The 17,289-nt window shown below is 39.3% G+C and overlaps 1 protein-coding gene across 1 annotated transcript; it reads left to right on the forward strand.

The window, feature by feature from the left end:
* Positions 1 to 363: 363 nt before the first annotated feature.
* Positions 364 to 4,018, forward strand: LOC120250029 (IQ domain-containing protein IQM1-like). Its single transcript, XM_039258764.1, has 10 exons — positions 364 to 470; positions 1,109 to 1,624; positions 1,766 to 1,880; positions 1,975 to 2,040; positions 2,116 to 2,204; positions 2,334 to 2,424; positions 2,515 to 2,661; positions 2,783 to 2,875; positions 2,953 to 3,054; positions 3,136 to 4,018. The coding sequence occupies exons 2-10, from the start codon at positions 1,182 to 1,184 to the stop codon at positions 3,892 to 3,894; spliced, it is 1,905 nt and encodes a 634-aa protein (XP_039114698.1). The 5' UTR covers positions 364 to 470; positions 1,109 to 1,181; the 3' UTR covers positions 3,895 to 4,018.
* Positions 4,019 to 17,289: the final 13,271 nt, after the last annotated feature.

The following is a 17,289-nucleotide window of genomic DNA, read 5'->3' on the forward strand; positions in this document are numbered from 1 at the left end:
CTAGTTTGGTAGCCTATATTACTATTATAACTTAGTCGTAAAAGTAATTATATATTTTGGATTAACAAAATTACAAAACCCAACGGCCATATTGAAACATTTTAAATATACATATGTGAACTAGAAATTAACATTGGCTTTCTCAGAAAAAAAAAAAGTAAAAAAAGGAAAAATTCAAGAAACATTCGCAGAAAAAGGATGTAGAGTATGGATTAATTTCCCATTTGGAGGCAGCCTCCCAAACACGTGCTCTGGTCTCAGTCCAACCTCTTTCCATTCCCCGCTATTTATAAGGCAATGCCCACCCTTGTTTTAGCCATTCCCAACATACACAATTCTCCCTTTCTCCTAATCATCCTCCTCTTCGTCCATCCCTTCTCCCCTCCCCTCCTTGTTCTCTCTCTCCTTCTCTCTTTCCTTCTCTTCTTTCCATGGCTTCCAGTTAGTTCCAGAGGCTAAGCGAGGCGAAGGTATAGCTCTTTGTTTTTCATTTTTAATGTGCTTTTGATTATTAATTTCTTCATCTTCCCCTTTTTTTCCCATAATTATGTTAAACTTTTTCATGAACTTGGTATCTGTTTAATTAGATAATGTGGCTTGTTTATTGAATTGTTGATTGGAGATAATAGTCATATTAGTGGTAAATATAATATTTAAACATACATATATATATATATATATATATATATCTTTGTCTCTACTCTAGCCAGCTAGTATTGCTTTTTGTCTTTCATATCGGTTTTTGCATCTTTTGATGTTCTTTGGCTGGTAAAGTGTTTATCTTTTGTAACAATTGACAAGTGAAGTGATCACGTATGAGAAAGATATGTTGATTATATATTGAGAGATTTGCATTGCCAATGTATTTTAACTAATAAACTGAGATCATGATGTTCTCACTTTTACTTTTCGAAAAACCAGCTGGAATTCACTTTGTCGTTCCTTCTTGCCTTTTGGTCTGAAATTTTCTGTATCCAAATCTGTCAGTGTTAGCATACCCTTTTTATTTTAATAAAAATAATACTCAGTTCATCCTTTCATTTGGATCTTTAGTTTTTGTTCATAAATCCTCACAAAGTTTCTTTATGGTTTCTCTATTTTTTTTAAGAGAGGGTGAAAAGAGCAACAGCATTTGATTCCCCAAAAGAATTTGCACAATAGGATCATTTCTGCATTCCGGGATGGGAATTACATTTACATGCCCTGGACGTGATGCTTTTGATGAGGGCTTAGATGCTCTTATTATGAGATCCATCAGCTTCAAAGGTGATGATGATAAGCCACCTTTGAAATCCTTTAGTTTCAATGGCCGTGATACTGAGTCTTCCATTCTCAAAGCATTTGGCTCTGGAAAATTGATTATAGAAGGATCTCTAAATCTTGATATGAAGGAGATGGAGATTTCGATTAAGAATCCAGCTTCTTCAGAGAATGAGAATTCTCTGAACTACATTGGCTTCAGGAAGTCAAGATTCAGTCATTTGTGTGATACTGTGCAGAAAAGCCCTTTTTGTGATAACGATGGATCTGAACATCAGGCGGCACTTAAGCTGCAGAAGTTCTATAAAAGTTTTCGGACAAGAAGACAGCTTGCAGATTGTGCTGTTCTGGTGGAGCAGAGATGGTAAGATGCATGCTCATGTAACAAACTAACACTGCTTTGATGCTCATGTAACACACTAACACAACATGCAGATCGTTTAGTTATTTTTTGATTGATCTTTTATGAATGTCCCTACTAACACTGCTTTGATGGTCAATGCAGGTGGAAGTTGTTGGATTTTGCTATGCTCCGAAGGAGTTCGATATCTTTTTTCGACATTGAGAAACCAGAATCTGCTGTTTCTCGATGGTCTAGAGCAAGAACCAGGGCTGCTAAGGTAACCATCATATATTGGAATATGAGATGTTGATGGCCAGCCCTCCGTTCTTCATGTGTTTTTTTATTTGCATAAACTTCTTGTTGATTTGCAGGTTGGTAAAGGCTTATCAAAGGATGAGAAAGCTCAAAAGCTAGCGCGGCAGCATTGGCTTGAAGCAGTACACTTTTGCTTGAGACATTACCTTCGTTTTTCCATTTATTGTAACTCCCATTTATTAAGCTCGATTTAACAGATTGATCCTCGTCATCGTTATGGTCATAATCTCTACATCTACTATGATTGTTGGCTCCAATGCGAGAGCAAGCAACCTTTCTTCTACTGGTAGGCTACAAAATCGTAATCATAATCATAATCTAATCATGGTTTGAAATCTTCACAAGTATTTTTCTCAATTTATTAGTCAATAATTGACCTGTTAGCTTTTATAAAGGTCACTCTCATAAAACGCAGGTTGGATGTGGGTGAGGGGAAAGAGGTCAATCTAGAAGAACAGTGCCCTCGCTCAAAACTTCAGAAGCAGTGCATCAAATATCTTGGACCGGTCTGTCCCTAATCTTTAAATCTGTTAACTTTGGTTCTTATTTTGCTAGTACATCACACGTGCATGAACTTACCTCTTCCAATGACACAGAATGAAAGGGAGAAATACGAAGTTATAGTTGACGATGGTAAGTTCTTATACAAGATAAGCAGGCAATTCCTTGACACATCTGAAAGCTCCAAGGGCACCAAGTGGATTTTTGTTCTAAGTACAACAAAGGCTTTGTATGTTGGCCAGGTAAATCCTTTCTTGTACTGAAACATTGTGACTACTCTAATTTTGTTTCCTTTCTATTTTTTATTATTATTTTTGTTTTCATTTCTGACCTAAACAGAAGTTGTTACTCTTTTCTATGCAGAAGAAGAAGGGAGTATTTCAGCATTCAAGTTTCTTGGCAGGAGGAGCTACATCTTCTGCAGGACGACTGGTTGTAGAAAAAGGAATTTTGAAGGTATAATGATGCCATTACTGGTGAAACAAACTTGTAGACTCATTCCATAACAATTTAATCCACATTTATTTGTGCAGGCTGCCTGGCCTCACAGTGGCCACTATCGTCCGACAGAAAAACACTTTCAGGAGTTCATGAACTTTCTGAAGGAAAACAATGTTAATATCAGTGATGTTAAGGTTAAATAACAATCTGTAACATAAAAGCTTCAGTTTTATTTAGGTCCATGACTAAAGTGAAATGCCTATGAATTATGGCAGAAATGTCCAGCTGAAGGTGACGAGGAATCAGGAAATTTGGTTGGGAGCAACACATTAATGACAAGCAATTGGTCAGAAGATGACCTAACAAAGAAGAGCTTCTTATTGGAGGACGTTGAGAACAGACAGAGGAAATACCGGGCGCCTGCTGGACTAACTAATATTGAAATACCAGAAAGATTGGATCCATTCAGAGGATGCAATGCAATGGCAATGAACTTCGGTAACATCCCAAATGGATCAATATCTGGGATGTGTGAAAAGATAGCGAAAAGATCATCCCAAATGGATGAGCAGCCTTCAAAGCCAAACAAGCAGCTAAAGGTCAATAATAACAAGGTAGACAATGAGGGAAGCTCTGACATAGAAACAAATAATAGAACATCAGTTGATGAAAGTGAAGAGGTGGAAGGTCCATATACTTGCATGGTTAAGCAAAATCTTTTTGACAGCCATGAAATAGAGAAGGATTTTGTGCCTCAAGAACAGATATTTGACAGGATCAATGACAAGAATGGATTTAATCCTTGTCAACTGGGGAAAAAGATATCCTTCAGATGGACAACTGGTGCAGGACGTCGCATTGGCTGTGTAAGGGACTACCCGTCGCCTCTGCAGTTTCGTGCTCTTGAACAAGTAAACTTGTCTCCTCGAGATACCGGAGGCTCTGAGCAGATTCCATCAAGTCCATTGTCTCAGTTAAAAGAGATATCTTCAGGCACAAAGCGTGCAGAGAGAGCATTAGAAACAATGCAATGATAAATAGACGAGACCAATGACTTCCAATTATCAAATCTGATGTGTATATATAAGATAAGATGAATGGGTTGTTGCTTTTGTTTTTGTATATGTTGTAAAGAAACGCATTATACAATTGCACTGAATTTTTTGGGCAGTTTCGAGCCCGTATAAAAAAGTTAAAATCATCTTTCCAATATTGAACTTGGACATAGAAGGAATATTGCACCTTGATTCGTTTTTTTCGGCATGAGGATCTAAATAGAAGAGTAAAGCTATTTGTCCCGAATTCAGCTCCTGAATGACGTGGATGGCCATGTGGTCTTTCTATTCTCTCTCCTCATTAGCTCATTTCTTTCACTTCAATGTAATAAAAAAAAGAAAGAAAAAGAGCTGGTCAAAGCTCATCATCTTCATCCCCTTGCAATCATCTCCATCTCTTTGCTCTCATCTTTCCCTCCTCCGCACCTCAAGTCTCAAATAGTCCGGGTTTCTTGAGTGACCCCAGTTCTCAAAGCTCGCCACCGTGACCCTTGCCGTTTTCCCTACTCCGGTACTACCTGCCTTGACTCTCACCGCGACGGCTCTTGTCCTCATGGTGACGTCTGCAACCTCGCCCATGGCGTCTTCGAGTCCTAGCTCAATCCTGCCCGCAACTGCACTTTACCCATACCGCACTTCCAACGACCTTGTTTTTTCTCCCACGGTACACAAACAAAAGCTTTGTCAACAGTGGTATGATCTCTCTCTCTCTCTCTTATTGATGGAGTTGCAGTTTGTGTATAAGCTTCTAAGAATTGGGAGAATGGAAAGACATCCGTCTATTTGAGATCAGCACTTCCGACGATCCACAGAGCGACAGAGAAGAGAAAAAAAAGATTGTTTCGTACTGATTCATTCAAGCGGTTCCCACTTCTAAGCATCAATTGGCTCTCTCTCTCTCTCTCATGGGTACTGATTCATTTCCTCTTTGGTTCTTCACTGCTTCATTGTCCATGGTTTTGATGAGAAACTTAATTGATTTTCATGGATTAAGATTTCTTTTGGTATTAATTTGAATCTCGTGGAAAAGAATATGGAACTTTTTTGCTGAATTCATTTTATACTCAAGTAAATCATGGTAATTAAATATTGGTTTTCATTTTCAAGTGGTTGGATTTTAATGCAAGAGTTGTTTCCAAATGCCAAAAGCCACCTTGTTAAGTTCATGCATCATGGTCAGATTATATCAAAATATTAGAGAATTATCAAGCTGCCTATATATATATATATATATATATATATGAACAATCATAATCTCTCTATGTTTGCTTTTGTTAATATATTTTTTCCCCCACCAACAGAGTATTAGAATTACAGGTTGTTATGCATATTGTTTGTCTTTCTTTTGAATTATTGCTGATTAGGTTAGTTCTCTTTTATTAAATGTTTTATATCTTTCATGTTTTCTATCCAAACATAATAATTTTGTGACATGGAATCTTATATTTGTAGATAATTATTAAGCTGAACTTAATGGTATGAGTCTTGATCTAACTAGAGCTCAACTTTTCTTATTGAACCCATATTCCACTAGCATGTTGAGCTGCTGGTAATTCTCTTGGTCTCATTGTTGGTTTTTGATATTCCAACATGCTCTTCCATAGTTAGAGGCCATGATGATTTTCCAAAGGATGTTGATGAAATTGCTATGGATTTGTAGTCTTAGGAAAATTAATTAGTACTTTGTTTGATTTACATGTTGTCATTTTATTATTTCTCTTGGACATGAAAAATTTTATAAAAAACTTCTAATTGCATATGCACAATAATTTTGATGTCGGCTATTATATCCAAGGAATGCATATTTGCTTATGTTGCTGGAAATAATGGTTAATTACTCTCATACCTTATATGTCCACCTGTTTATTTAAAGGTTATTAGTGTCATACTTGTTTATTTAAAGGCTAATTAAGTATTGTTTGACTACATTTAATTAAATAAACAGGTGTGGCAATAATGGTTAATGCATATTTGCTGATTACATATCCACCTGTTGTCTTTAGGCTTATTATTATCATTAGAAAATCAGTCTTTCAAATTGCCTGCTTCATGCATGCTTGCTATTTATCTAGAATAAATTCTTTATTTCATCATTTTTTTCTCTCGTGATAGAGCATTATGTTATAATTTAATTCTTTATATCTAAAATAATATTAATTGATACAAGTTGATGCTATTAAACAAGATGGCAGAATTAGAAATTGGGTCTTCTGAAAAGAGGTAAATTAGATAGAAGATGGGTTTTCTAGTTTGGAAATGTTAAACAAAGATAAAGAAAAAACGGTGGTTGTGGAAGATTCAATATATAGAAGAATTACTCCAAAGGAGGGTATGTTTTTCAATTCTGAAGAAGAAGTCTATGATTTCTATGTTAAGTATGCACTGAAGACTGGGGAAGCTAACAACTCAAGTCTTAATTGAAGAGAAGCTGAAGATGGACTCAACTGTCAAAGCCATGTTAGTTTGGTTTGAATTTAAGTTTGAATAAGTTTGAATTTTGGGTCAATCAAAGTAGTTATGAGTGGAGAGGATAAGCATGCTTTATTTTCTCTAATAAAGCAACATGTATGTTGCTCAAAACTTTCGAATTTTGTTCTTATCTGTTTTATTTTTTTTAATGTTATGTATGCTTTTTGAGTGATTGAAATAAAATTAATTTAGCCTAAAAAAAAAACATTTTCATTTGTGTTCTTTGGAGAGCGTGTGAGTGTGTGATATTCTCTTTGTGTGTAGCCTTTGAATTGGTATCAGAGTTTTAAGCATTGATCTTTGTAGGCTAGGGAAATGGGAGACTCATCAAGCTTTGTATCTAAGGTTCCGATGTTTAGCGATCAAAACTATACAGCTTGGGAGGTAAAGATGAAGGCATACTTGAAAGCATATGACCTGTGGGATGCTATAAAGAAGGATGGTGATGTTGATATTCTTCTAGAGCATCCAATAGCTGCACATAAGAAGAGTCATACTGAAGCTACAACCAAGAAATAAAAGGCTCTCACTGAAATTCATTCAGCAGTGAGTGAAGAGATGCTTACAAGACTTATGACTTGTGATACAGCCAAACAAGCATGGCTCAAACTCCAGGAGGAGTATAAGAGTTGATGTTTTCTCTACAAGTGCACGGGTCGCACACAAGTAGTAAAGTGGTACCCCTTGAGGGATAGGGTTGTCGAACTACAGGGACTGGACTCAAAATGCTAGTTGATCTTCTAATGTCTAACCGGATCACAAAATCAGGGTAAAGATAATAACTAAGAATGTTAAAGGAGTGAAGGATGATAGGTAAGGAGGGAATTGAACAAGGTGAGAGACGCAGAGATAGAGCAGGTGGAATTATCAGGTAGATTGGGATCTAATATTTCAACAACAAGAGAGCAATGCCCAGGGATGATTCCTAAGAGCTATCTGATAAGTGCTTGAGTAGACATATTTTTATATATGTTTTACATGCATTGAGCATCATTTTTACTGTGGTTTATGTCTCATATTGTGTATTTGGTGTTCTTTTATGCATATAGGTTGTGAATGCCTTGAAGAGTAAAAAGGAAGCAAAGATGGGCTATAAAGACATAATGTTGGGAGTTCTTGTTCAATTCAATGACCAAGACACGAGAGGAGTTTATAAACGTGGAGATGTGTGCCAACTTCCAAGAAGATTCAAGTCAATTCACTAGTTGGAAGGGCACAAAGGCAGCCACATCTTCATGTTTCTTCTCTTTGTGAAGATTGCAAGACCTCTCAAAGATACATCGATGAAGAAAAGTTTTATAGCCTACCACATGGACGTGTGCCCGGACATGTGGCCTCAAGAGAAGAGTGATTGGATCGCGTTTTGTGAAAAGTACTGTTCACGCGGCCGCGTGGAAATTCCACTCGCCCGCGTGGAAATTTCTGCAGTCCACGCGGGCGCGTGGAAAACCACACGGGTGCGTGAGGGCACGTGACAGACGCGATCTAAGGCCTATAAATAGCCGTTTTGCCCTATTCTTTCTCATCTTTTGTGCGGTTCTTGAGGGGTGAGACGGCTAGGGTTTGGAGAGGAGGTCTTTGCGGCTTTGGAGGCGCTTCGTCACCAACTTTGATCGATTCCTCCTCCGTCATAGCATCAAGGAAGCCACCGGTGAACCTAGCTTCGGAGTGGGTCCTTCAAGAAGTCGAAGCTCTCCATCAAGGCCATCAGTTCATATATAAGGGGGTTTATTTCTAAGGTTTTAATGTACTTTCATTCATTGATGGTGTGTTTTGTATGTTGCTCCATGGAGGGCGAAAACCCTAGAGGGTATTTGGGCTTGTGAACCCTAGGATTCTCATCTTTTGTGGATTTGCTTTGTGTTTCTATTTAATCCGAGTTTGATTAAGTTTCATTCTTGTTTGTTTAATGCTTGCTTGCCTTATTGATCTTATGGTTATTTGGTTTGCATGATTTGTTGCCTTGGTGGGAGAGAGATCTCCATTAGGGTTAGAACCTCAGGATTGAAGAGGGTTGAGAGGGTGAGTCATGAGATAGTGAAGTGTCCCCTTTCCCCTCTGATTGGTGTATTCTATCTCCATTCCCTATGCTCTATGCAACCATATTTGGTGGGAGGCGTGCGATTGCTCGATTTCTCCGCCGGGACCTTGTAGGGGGTTAGGATCCTTCACGGGAATTAGGGTTGGATCAATCTTTAGGAATTGGATACACGCTTTGGAATCCCTAGAGTGCTTTGCGGTCATATGTGGTGTGAGGTGTTGAGATTGAGCGATTTCTCCACCGGGACCTCGTAGGGGACTAGTATCGGTGATCTAGAGATAGACCCGATTTTGTTTGGATTTCCACGACTTAACTTACTCATCATAGAAACACTTTGCTTATCCGTACTCTAATACCGAATCCTAGGGGGAGCATTGCTCGAATACCCCACTTTTTACTCGATTGAGATTCTCCTTCCATTTTACCCTTGCATATTCGTCTCCGGTGTTCATCTCTTCGCACATTAGATCACCACACTATCCCATTATCATTAGGCTAGATAGCAGAGAAGAAGTTAGTACTAGTAGCCCTGTTCTCTGTGGATTTGACTACCCGACTCACCGGGTATTTATTACTTCGACACCCGTGCACTTGCGGTAAACACACGCATATTCGGACGTGTCACTATCATATGCCGACTAACCTCTAATGCCTATCAGGTACATTCTATAGGTCTTGCGTGTGCTCAAAAGCAATGTTGCATCTATGGTTCTCAAGTACACCAAGTTTTGCTAAGATAGCTATGGTTTCATACACATCGAGTTTTGCAATCGCACAAGACAACTACAACTATGGAAATCCACACACTAAGTTTTACCTAAGCAACTGCGCAAATGAAACACATCAAGTTATGCAAACACAAGGTTAAATACAAGAAACCAAAAGAACTCGGTTGATCATAAGAAGAAAGTATTCAAAACATACAAATCATCAAAGTTCAACATCCCATGGCACCATGGAAGGTTAGCTCCTTAGGGATGGGTACAACATGGAGAAAACAACAATAGATCTAAAGAAAGAAGATAAGACTCTCTTCTCTTCAATAATAGCTCCATATGCTAGCCCCACTTCTCTTGTGCCTCTGACTCTACTTGCGCCCTAGAACTAAAGTTCAATCTTACCTCAGAAATGTGAAGGCGAACACCATGGCAGCCGCCCCAAGAAGAAAGAGAAAAGGTGAAGAGAAGATCCACAAAAGAATGCCCTAGATCTGGCTTAAAAAGCAAATTTCAGGCACGACACACTTTGGACACGGGTGTGTCACCCCGCTGAATATTACTGAAAAGTAATTTTAGGCTCAACATGATCGTGCTAGGAGCACACAGACCGTGTCCCTTATCCATACTGTACTATGGCGATTTGCTACAGTAAAATGCTACATAAATAACTCCGCTACAGTAATTTTACTACACTGCTCAACTACAAAAAATGGCTGGAATATTAAGTGGAATGCGCAGTGTCTTGTCGAGATTGTGTTTGGCCTAAGAGCACTGTAAATTCTCATCTTTTTGTACTGTCATTGCGCCGAATTCTGTTCTTTTACACAGGGACCTGTTTTCCTGCACAAATACAGTATAATACCCAAGTAGCACCAAATCACCATAAATAAACACTTGAAGATACGATAAATACATGAAAATGGTATAGAAATATATATATGAAATGCACTCATAAAAAGTGACTTGAAGGCCAGAAGAGTTCAAGTTCTCAGCTTGAGAAGAGAGTTTGAAATGTTGCAAATGAAGGATGGAGAAACTGCTAGGAAGTTTGCTGACAGAGTAATGAATGTCATGAATCAGGTTCGTTAGCTTGGAGAGGAACTCATAGACCAAAAAGTAGTGGAGAAAGTTGATAAGTGCTTGTGCGATATGAATGCGAAGTGTTCATTCCTTATGTTGAGCATTACTTTTCTCAGGTTTTTACATTAATTTGTGTGTTTTTATGTTACTTTTATGCAGGTAGGGTTGTGAGGCTGAGTATGAAGGAAATAGGCCAATGTGGATCATAATGCACCTATTTTGGAGGAAATCTCGCTAAGGTTCAAACGCGAAGACATAGGTCAGGTGTGAGATGCTAGAGTGTGTGCCAACCTCCTAGCATTCGAGTGAGCACATCCATTTGGAGAGGCACAAAGGCAGTCGCACTCGAGCATTCCGACTTATGCACATAGAACAAGAGCATCACCAACGTGCCTATCATTGAAGACGCAAGTGATCCACGACGTGAACGTGTGCCCGTTTGCGTTACCCCGATGAAAGTATGGATTCAGGAAGCTATTCAGGTCAGATACTGTACTAGAGAAATGTAAAAACATGGTTGAAAGTACTGTAGCAGCACTGTTCACAGCCGGCCGAGAAAACAGGAGTTCAGAAGATCCACACGGGCGTGTGGAAATTATCCATACCCGTGTGGAAATTCCCCACGGGCGAGTGAAGCATCCACGCCCGTGTAGTCGCCCGATTCCAGCCCTATTTAAAGCCGAATCAGCCCCGATTTTAGTATTCTTTTCTCCATCTTTTCCCCAACTTGAGAGAGGGCTTTGGCTAGGGTTTCGGGGGGTATTGGCCAAGGTTTTGGAGAGGTTCTACGGCTCCGACATCGTCATTCCTTAGGAAGAAGGTTGGTAGGGGAGCTTCCATTGAGGCGTATCCTATACCGGACGAGGGAATCCTTGGACGACGAGTAGAGGACTTTCCACAAGACCATCGACACGACTATTGAGGGGTTTATTTATGGATTCATTGCTTTTACATTCAATTTCTTTGATTGTACTTAGCTCCATGGAGAGCTAAACCCCTAGTGGGTACTCAGGTATTGCGAACCCTAGGATGTATTTGTTTCTTTAAACCTCTTTATTATGCTTTCAATAAATTGATGTTTATTGTGAGTTCCAACCTTGAATGCTTGATTGTATGAACATCTCCCCTAGAGTGACACTAGGGTTGAGGGTTCTTGTTGGTAACTGACAAGGTCCCCTTGCGTATATCCCGCAAGTGCACGGGTTTGTCGAAGTAATAATCCCGGGTGAGCGGGGTCGAATCCACAGGGAGTAGGGAGTAAAGACACTTAATTCGATTCTTAGCTATGTGGAGTATCAACAATGATAAGTGATAATGATTCAATTCTCAACAATTAAAAGCAACAAGCAAGAGAGCAAAAGTAAGGAGGAGGCAAGGCAATCGATAAAGATGGGGTACTCGGATGATGCTTCACCTAGGAAAAATCGTTTCAAGTGCAAGAACTCTCTATTATGCTTCCTAATCAATGCAATGGTGAGTCATGGAAATCCTTACATACATAGTCCCAAATCTAAGGTCAACTATGCCTAACTCTATTCATGTCCCGGAGGAGAGATTAAGTAACCTTTCAACCTCGCACTCGAATAAAGTTGCAATGAGGTCTAGGGATTCCAAGTGATAAATCGCTTCCTAATTATAGACCTAACCCTTTGGTCAAGGCGGAAGGTCCCTAGCCACAATTAAGCCCTAGATACTAAGATCCCCTCAACGCTTCACTCCATTGCACGCGCAACTAGGCCCCAGCGGAGGTTCATCCCTTAGACCATTCACTCTATTATGACCGCAAAGAACTCAAGGAACGGAGGTAGAATCTATCATGACGGAGGGTAAAGGGGACGCTCCTGTACCTCTCGACTCACCCTCTCAACCCTCTCCAACCTAGCTTTGTCTAACACTCGTGGTGTGTCACTCACTCACAAGGTTACCAACAAGAACTCTCAACCCTAGTGTCACTCTAGGGGAAATGTTCATACAATCAAGCATTCAAGGTTGGAACTCACAATAAGCATCAATATATTGAAAGCATAATAAAGAAGTTCAATGAAACGAATACATCCTAGGGTTCACAAACACCCAAGTACCCACTAGGGGTTTAGCTCTCCATGGAGCTAAGTAAAATCAAAGAAATCGAATGTAAAAGCAATGAATCCATAAAGAAACCCCCTCGTTGGTCGTGTCGATGGTCTTGTGGAGAGTCCTCTACTCGTCGCAAGGGATCCTTTGTCCGGCCTAGGATACACCTCGCCGGATCGATGCCGACGAAAGCTCTCCCAATAACCTTCTTCCAAACGATGCGCGATGTCGGAGCCGTAGAACCTCTCCAAAACCCTAGCCAATACCCCTCAAAACCCTAGCCGAAGCCCTCTCTCAAGTTGGGGAAAAGATGGAGAAAAGAATACTGAAATCGGCTTTAAATAGGGCTGGAATCGGGCGACTACACGGGCGTGTATGATGTCACACGCCCGTGCGGAATTTCCACACGGCCGTGGATGATTTCCACACGCCAGTGTGGATTCTCTGTTTCTCTGATTTCTCGGCCGACTGTGAACAGTGCTGCTACAGTACACGTTCACGTCGTGGATCACTTGCGTCTTCAATGATAGGCACGTTGGTGAAGCTCTTGTTCTATGTGCATAAGTCGGAATGCTCGAGTGCGACTGCCTTTGTGCCTCTCCAAATGGATGTGCTCACTCGAATGCTAGGAGGTTGGCACACACTCTAGCATCTCACACCTGACCTATGTCTTCGCGTTTGAACCTTAGCGAGATTTCCTCCAAAATAGGTGCATTATGATCCACATTGGCCTATTTCCTTCATACACGGCCTCACAACCCTACCTGCATAAAAGTAACATAAAAACACACAAATTAATGTAAAAACCTGAGAAAAGTAATGCTCAACATAAGGAATGAACACTTCACATTCATATCGCACAAGCACTTATCAATAATCTTGTGAGTGAGTGACACACCACGAGCGTTAGATAAAGCTAGGTTGGAGAGGGTTGAGAGGGTGAGTCGAGAGGTACAGGAGCGTCCCCTTTCCCCTCCAACGTGATAGATTCTACCTCCGTTCCTCGAGTTCTTTGCGGTCATATTAGAGTGAATGGTCTAAGGGATGAACTTCCGCTGGGGCTTAGTTGCATGCAACGGAGTGAAGCGTTGAGGGTGATCTTAGTATCTAGGGCTCAATTGTGGTTAGGGACCTTCCACCTGAACCAAAGGGTTAGGTCTATAATAAGAAAGAGATTTATCACTTGGAATCCCTAAAGCTCATTGCAACTCTATGCTAGTGTGAGGTGTTGAGATTGTTCGATTTCTCCTCCGGGACATGTATAGAGTTAGGCATAGTTGACCTTAGATTTGGGACTATGTAATTAAGGATTTCCACGACTGACCATTACATTGATTAGGAAGCATAATAGAGGGTTCTTGCACTTGAAACAATTATCCTAGGCGGAGCATTATCCAGGTACCCCATCTTTATCGATTGCCTTACCCCCTTCTTTACTTTTGCTATCTTACTTGTTGCTTTTACTGTTGAGAATTGAATCATTGTCACACTCATTATCATTGATCTTTTACATAGCTATGAATCGAATTAAGTATTTTTTATTCCCTACTCCCTGTGGATTCGATACCCGCTCACCCGGGATTCTTAATTCGACAAACCCGTGCACTTGCGGGATATAAGCAAGGGGACCTTGTCAAAGTACTGGTTAGCTTGCATGAGAGGTTTAAGCATAAAATTGCATCCTTAGAGGATTCCAATGACCTTACAGTGATGAGTATTGGTGAATTGGTGAGTTCTCTTCAAGTTGTGGAGAAAAGACAAAACATGAGAAAAGATGAGAAGGAGTTTAGAGGAAAGCAAGGTGAGACCGGATTGGTGGCTGCTGAGAAGGCTAAGTTTCAGAAGAAAACATTCAAAAAGGTAATTGGGAAGTTTATAGGGTCTACAAAGAAGCTAAATGTCACATCCACCCCTTTTACCGAGGTAAATGTGCCACCCATCAGTTAAAATCCATTTTAATTGGAAAACTGACACATCGAAAAACAAAATCAGACTAACAGAACATGATTAACAACCTTTAAACGAACCTTTACAAGATCACGACATCATCACATAGAAAGAAAAATGACCAACTGTAACCTTGCACTAAACCCTGACTTCCTCTATACTCGCACAGGCAATCTAGTAGGGTCCTGCTCCTATGACTGTAACATATTTTAATTGGATGATAGTGGCTTAATAATATTAAATAATGAAATATAGCGTATATCAAGTATATAAAGATCAATTTCTCAAATAATTTCCAAACTTTCCAAAATACCAGAGTTTTGGCAAAATACAACTTTAAAGAGCTTTTCAAACATAACTTTATCAAAAATCATCATCAATTAAATTTTCCAAGGAAATACAAAATTTGTGAAAGACTGCCCTTCTTAGAGTAACATCTGGTCTTCGCCTCCTGATCACAATCCAAAATAACAGATAAAGTAAAATCCACCCTTAATCATTGGCCTAAAAACACTCCATGACTTAGCTGCAATCGTGACTTGGTTGAGAGCCGCCTAGGTCTTCATAACCTTGACGCTAGACATTGAGATCCTCGTGTGGTGACCCCGGGTTTCGCACATAAAAGACCCCCGATCAATGGCTCCACGCACATCTTCACTAGGGTAAACCCAGGGTTGACTATGCCGTCACCCATCAGGCTGGACCGTGGAACCCCACACTGTAGTGTCGGAATAAAGCCCGTAGTCACCATCAAAAGCCAACGCAACAATGGAATTCTTTTCAATTCCCAACTCGAGGAAATCATCACACACATGTCTAAATCTAGGACACCATTCTTATACCAGGAATGCAAATCAAATCCACAAGCATTGACAGTAAAACTTTTTAATACGCCCACATGGTTTTCACAAATCAATCAAAGTCAAAGCAAATGTAACCATTAACATAAATACATTAAATGAAAAATTAATTCATTTATACATGTATTTTCCACAGTTGAAATCATGTATAATTATACAAAACCGGATGTAATAATATGATCATCGTGGCACAACAAGGACAAAGAAATATAAGTATCCTTTAACATTATACATAATTAAACATAATAAAATGAAATAATTAAACAATTATTTCCAAAATACTAGCTAATAAATAATTATTTCAAAATAGTAACAATTAACCAATTATCCAAAATAATAGCCACTACCAACTCACCTGGTCTTCCCTTCGGTTTCTTGCTAGACCTGGAATTCCCTCCTAAGCCTGAACAACACCTAATAGAAGAATGGGAAAAAATAAATAAATGCGACAAACTAAGGATATAATTGAACTGCACCCAAAAGAAAATACAAGAAACAAGTAACTAACTCTCTAATTATGCCCACTCACTCCATTCAGTTCAAACCCAACCTTGCATAATCAAACTAGTCTCCAATTGCACTTAAACCAACTAAATTTGGGCTAAACCCTCCTAAACCAACCTGAACCAATCTCAATTTCACTGAGCCAAGTTCAATTTAACCAACTGGCCATGAACCAATTCCAATTGTTATACAAAATCTCCTAAACCAGCTTGGTTCAACTGAACCCAATTCATCTTGAATTAGTTTACCACAAAATCATTAGCCCAAAATCTAAACCAAGCCCAAATCAATCTCAACCAACTTAACCTGAAATAAACCCAACTCAATTACACATTGAGTCCAAATCAAATTAATTCTCACTTGGTTGCACCAAACCAATTCCTTAATCTCATTCGAACCCAAATGAACCCAACCTACTACAACTTGGCTAGCCAAACCCAACTCCAATCCAATTAAATGAACTTGACTAATTCAAATCAAGCCCACTTTACTTGATTTGATGAAGCCCAACTCAACCAAATCAATTAAACTCAACCAACTCTATTCCAACCATCATCATCATCACCATCTTAATCATCATCAACTCAATTAACCAAAACAAACCCTAATTTTCGGTTGCTACAGTAATCTACACTACCCCGAAAATTCATTCTCCATTCCAAGCAAATTCTATCTCAAATACAAAGGTTTTTCCTAAGCAACTTGAAGCATTCATCATCTACAACAATCAACCATGCTTTTACCACTCAAATCCAAAGCCAAATCTCACAAAAACATGCAAAAATTCTAGCATGGTTGCTCAAGCTTTTAACCAACCATCATGCTTTAATTCAACCAAGAAGACTCTTACCAAGCAAGGTCATCCCTCCAGCGAGCTCCCTCCAACGATTTCCATATCCTCCACCTCAAAACCTCCCATTTTCCTTTCTTCTTCTCTTTTTTTTTCTCATTTCTTTCACCGGTTTAGAAGCCCCTTGATAAAGATGAAGAAGAAGAAAGCTTCATCTTATCCAAAACCTTCTTATCTCTTTAAATTACTTTCTGCCAAAATTCACTGTCGATACCTAAAAATAAAATTTTTTACAAAAAAGTCCCTGAAAAGTCACCAATGGTCCTTGAATTTTGAAATAGTATTTCTGAAAGGTCCCTGTAAACTTACCTTTAAGTCGTTGGTTTCTGGAAACACTTCAGATCACACTTTTTTATTACTTGTGAACCCAAAATTTCTATATACTTCCACACTTAGGCCCTTGAATCTTTCTACTTGGGTTTCTTAACAAACCTACTCTATAGGAAAATCTTACTACAACTGTGATAATACCCTAAATATATTTTTCAACAAGTATCCAAGGTATTACACTAAATGTGCAAAATGGGAGTCAAATCAATACCTATGTGAAGAAGTGGAGGGAATTTCCTCCTTATCCACATTGCAAACAAACAAATCACTCTTAAAACTTCTGCTGGTTTAGACCAAGTGTCCATTGTAGGAAATGTAAGCAATTTGGTTATATTGAGAAGGTGTGCAAGTCTGATCAACAACAACCAAAAGCTCAGGTGGCTGAAGAAGTGGAACGTATGAAGAAATGATGTTTATGGCCTTTGAGAAGGAAAGTTCTAGAAGTGAATGTAAGAGAAGCTGGTTGCTGGACAGTGGGTGCACTCATCCCATGTGTGGAGA

The sequence above is a fragment of the Dioscorea cayenensis genome, chromosome 19 (assembly GCF_009730915.1).
Source record: "Dioscorea cayenensis subsp. rotundata cultivar TDr96_F1 chromosome 19, TDr96_F1_v2_PseudoChromosome.rev07_lg8_w22 25.fasta, whole genome shotgun sequence".
NCBI classification, from domain to species: Eukaryota; Viridiplantae; Streptophyta; class Magnoliopsida; order Dioscoreales; family Dioscoreaceae; genus Dioscorea; species Dioscorea cayenensis.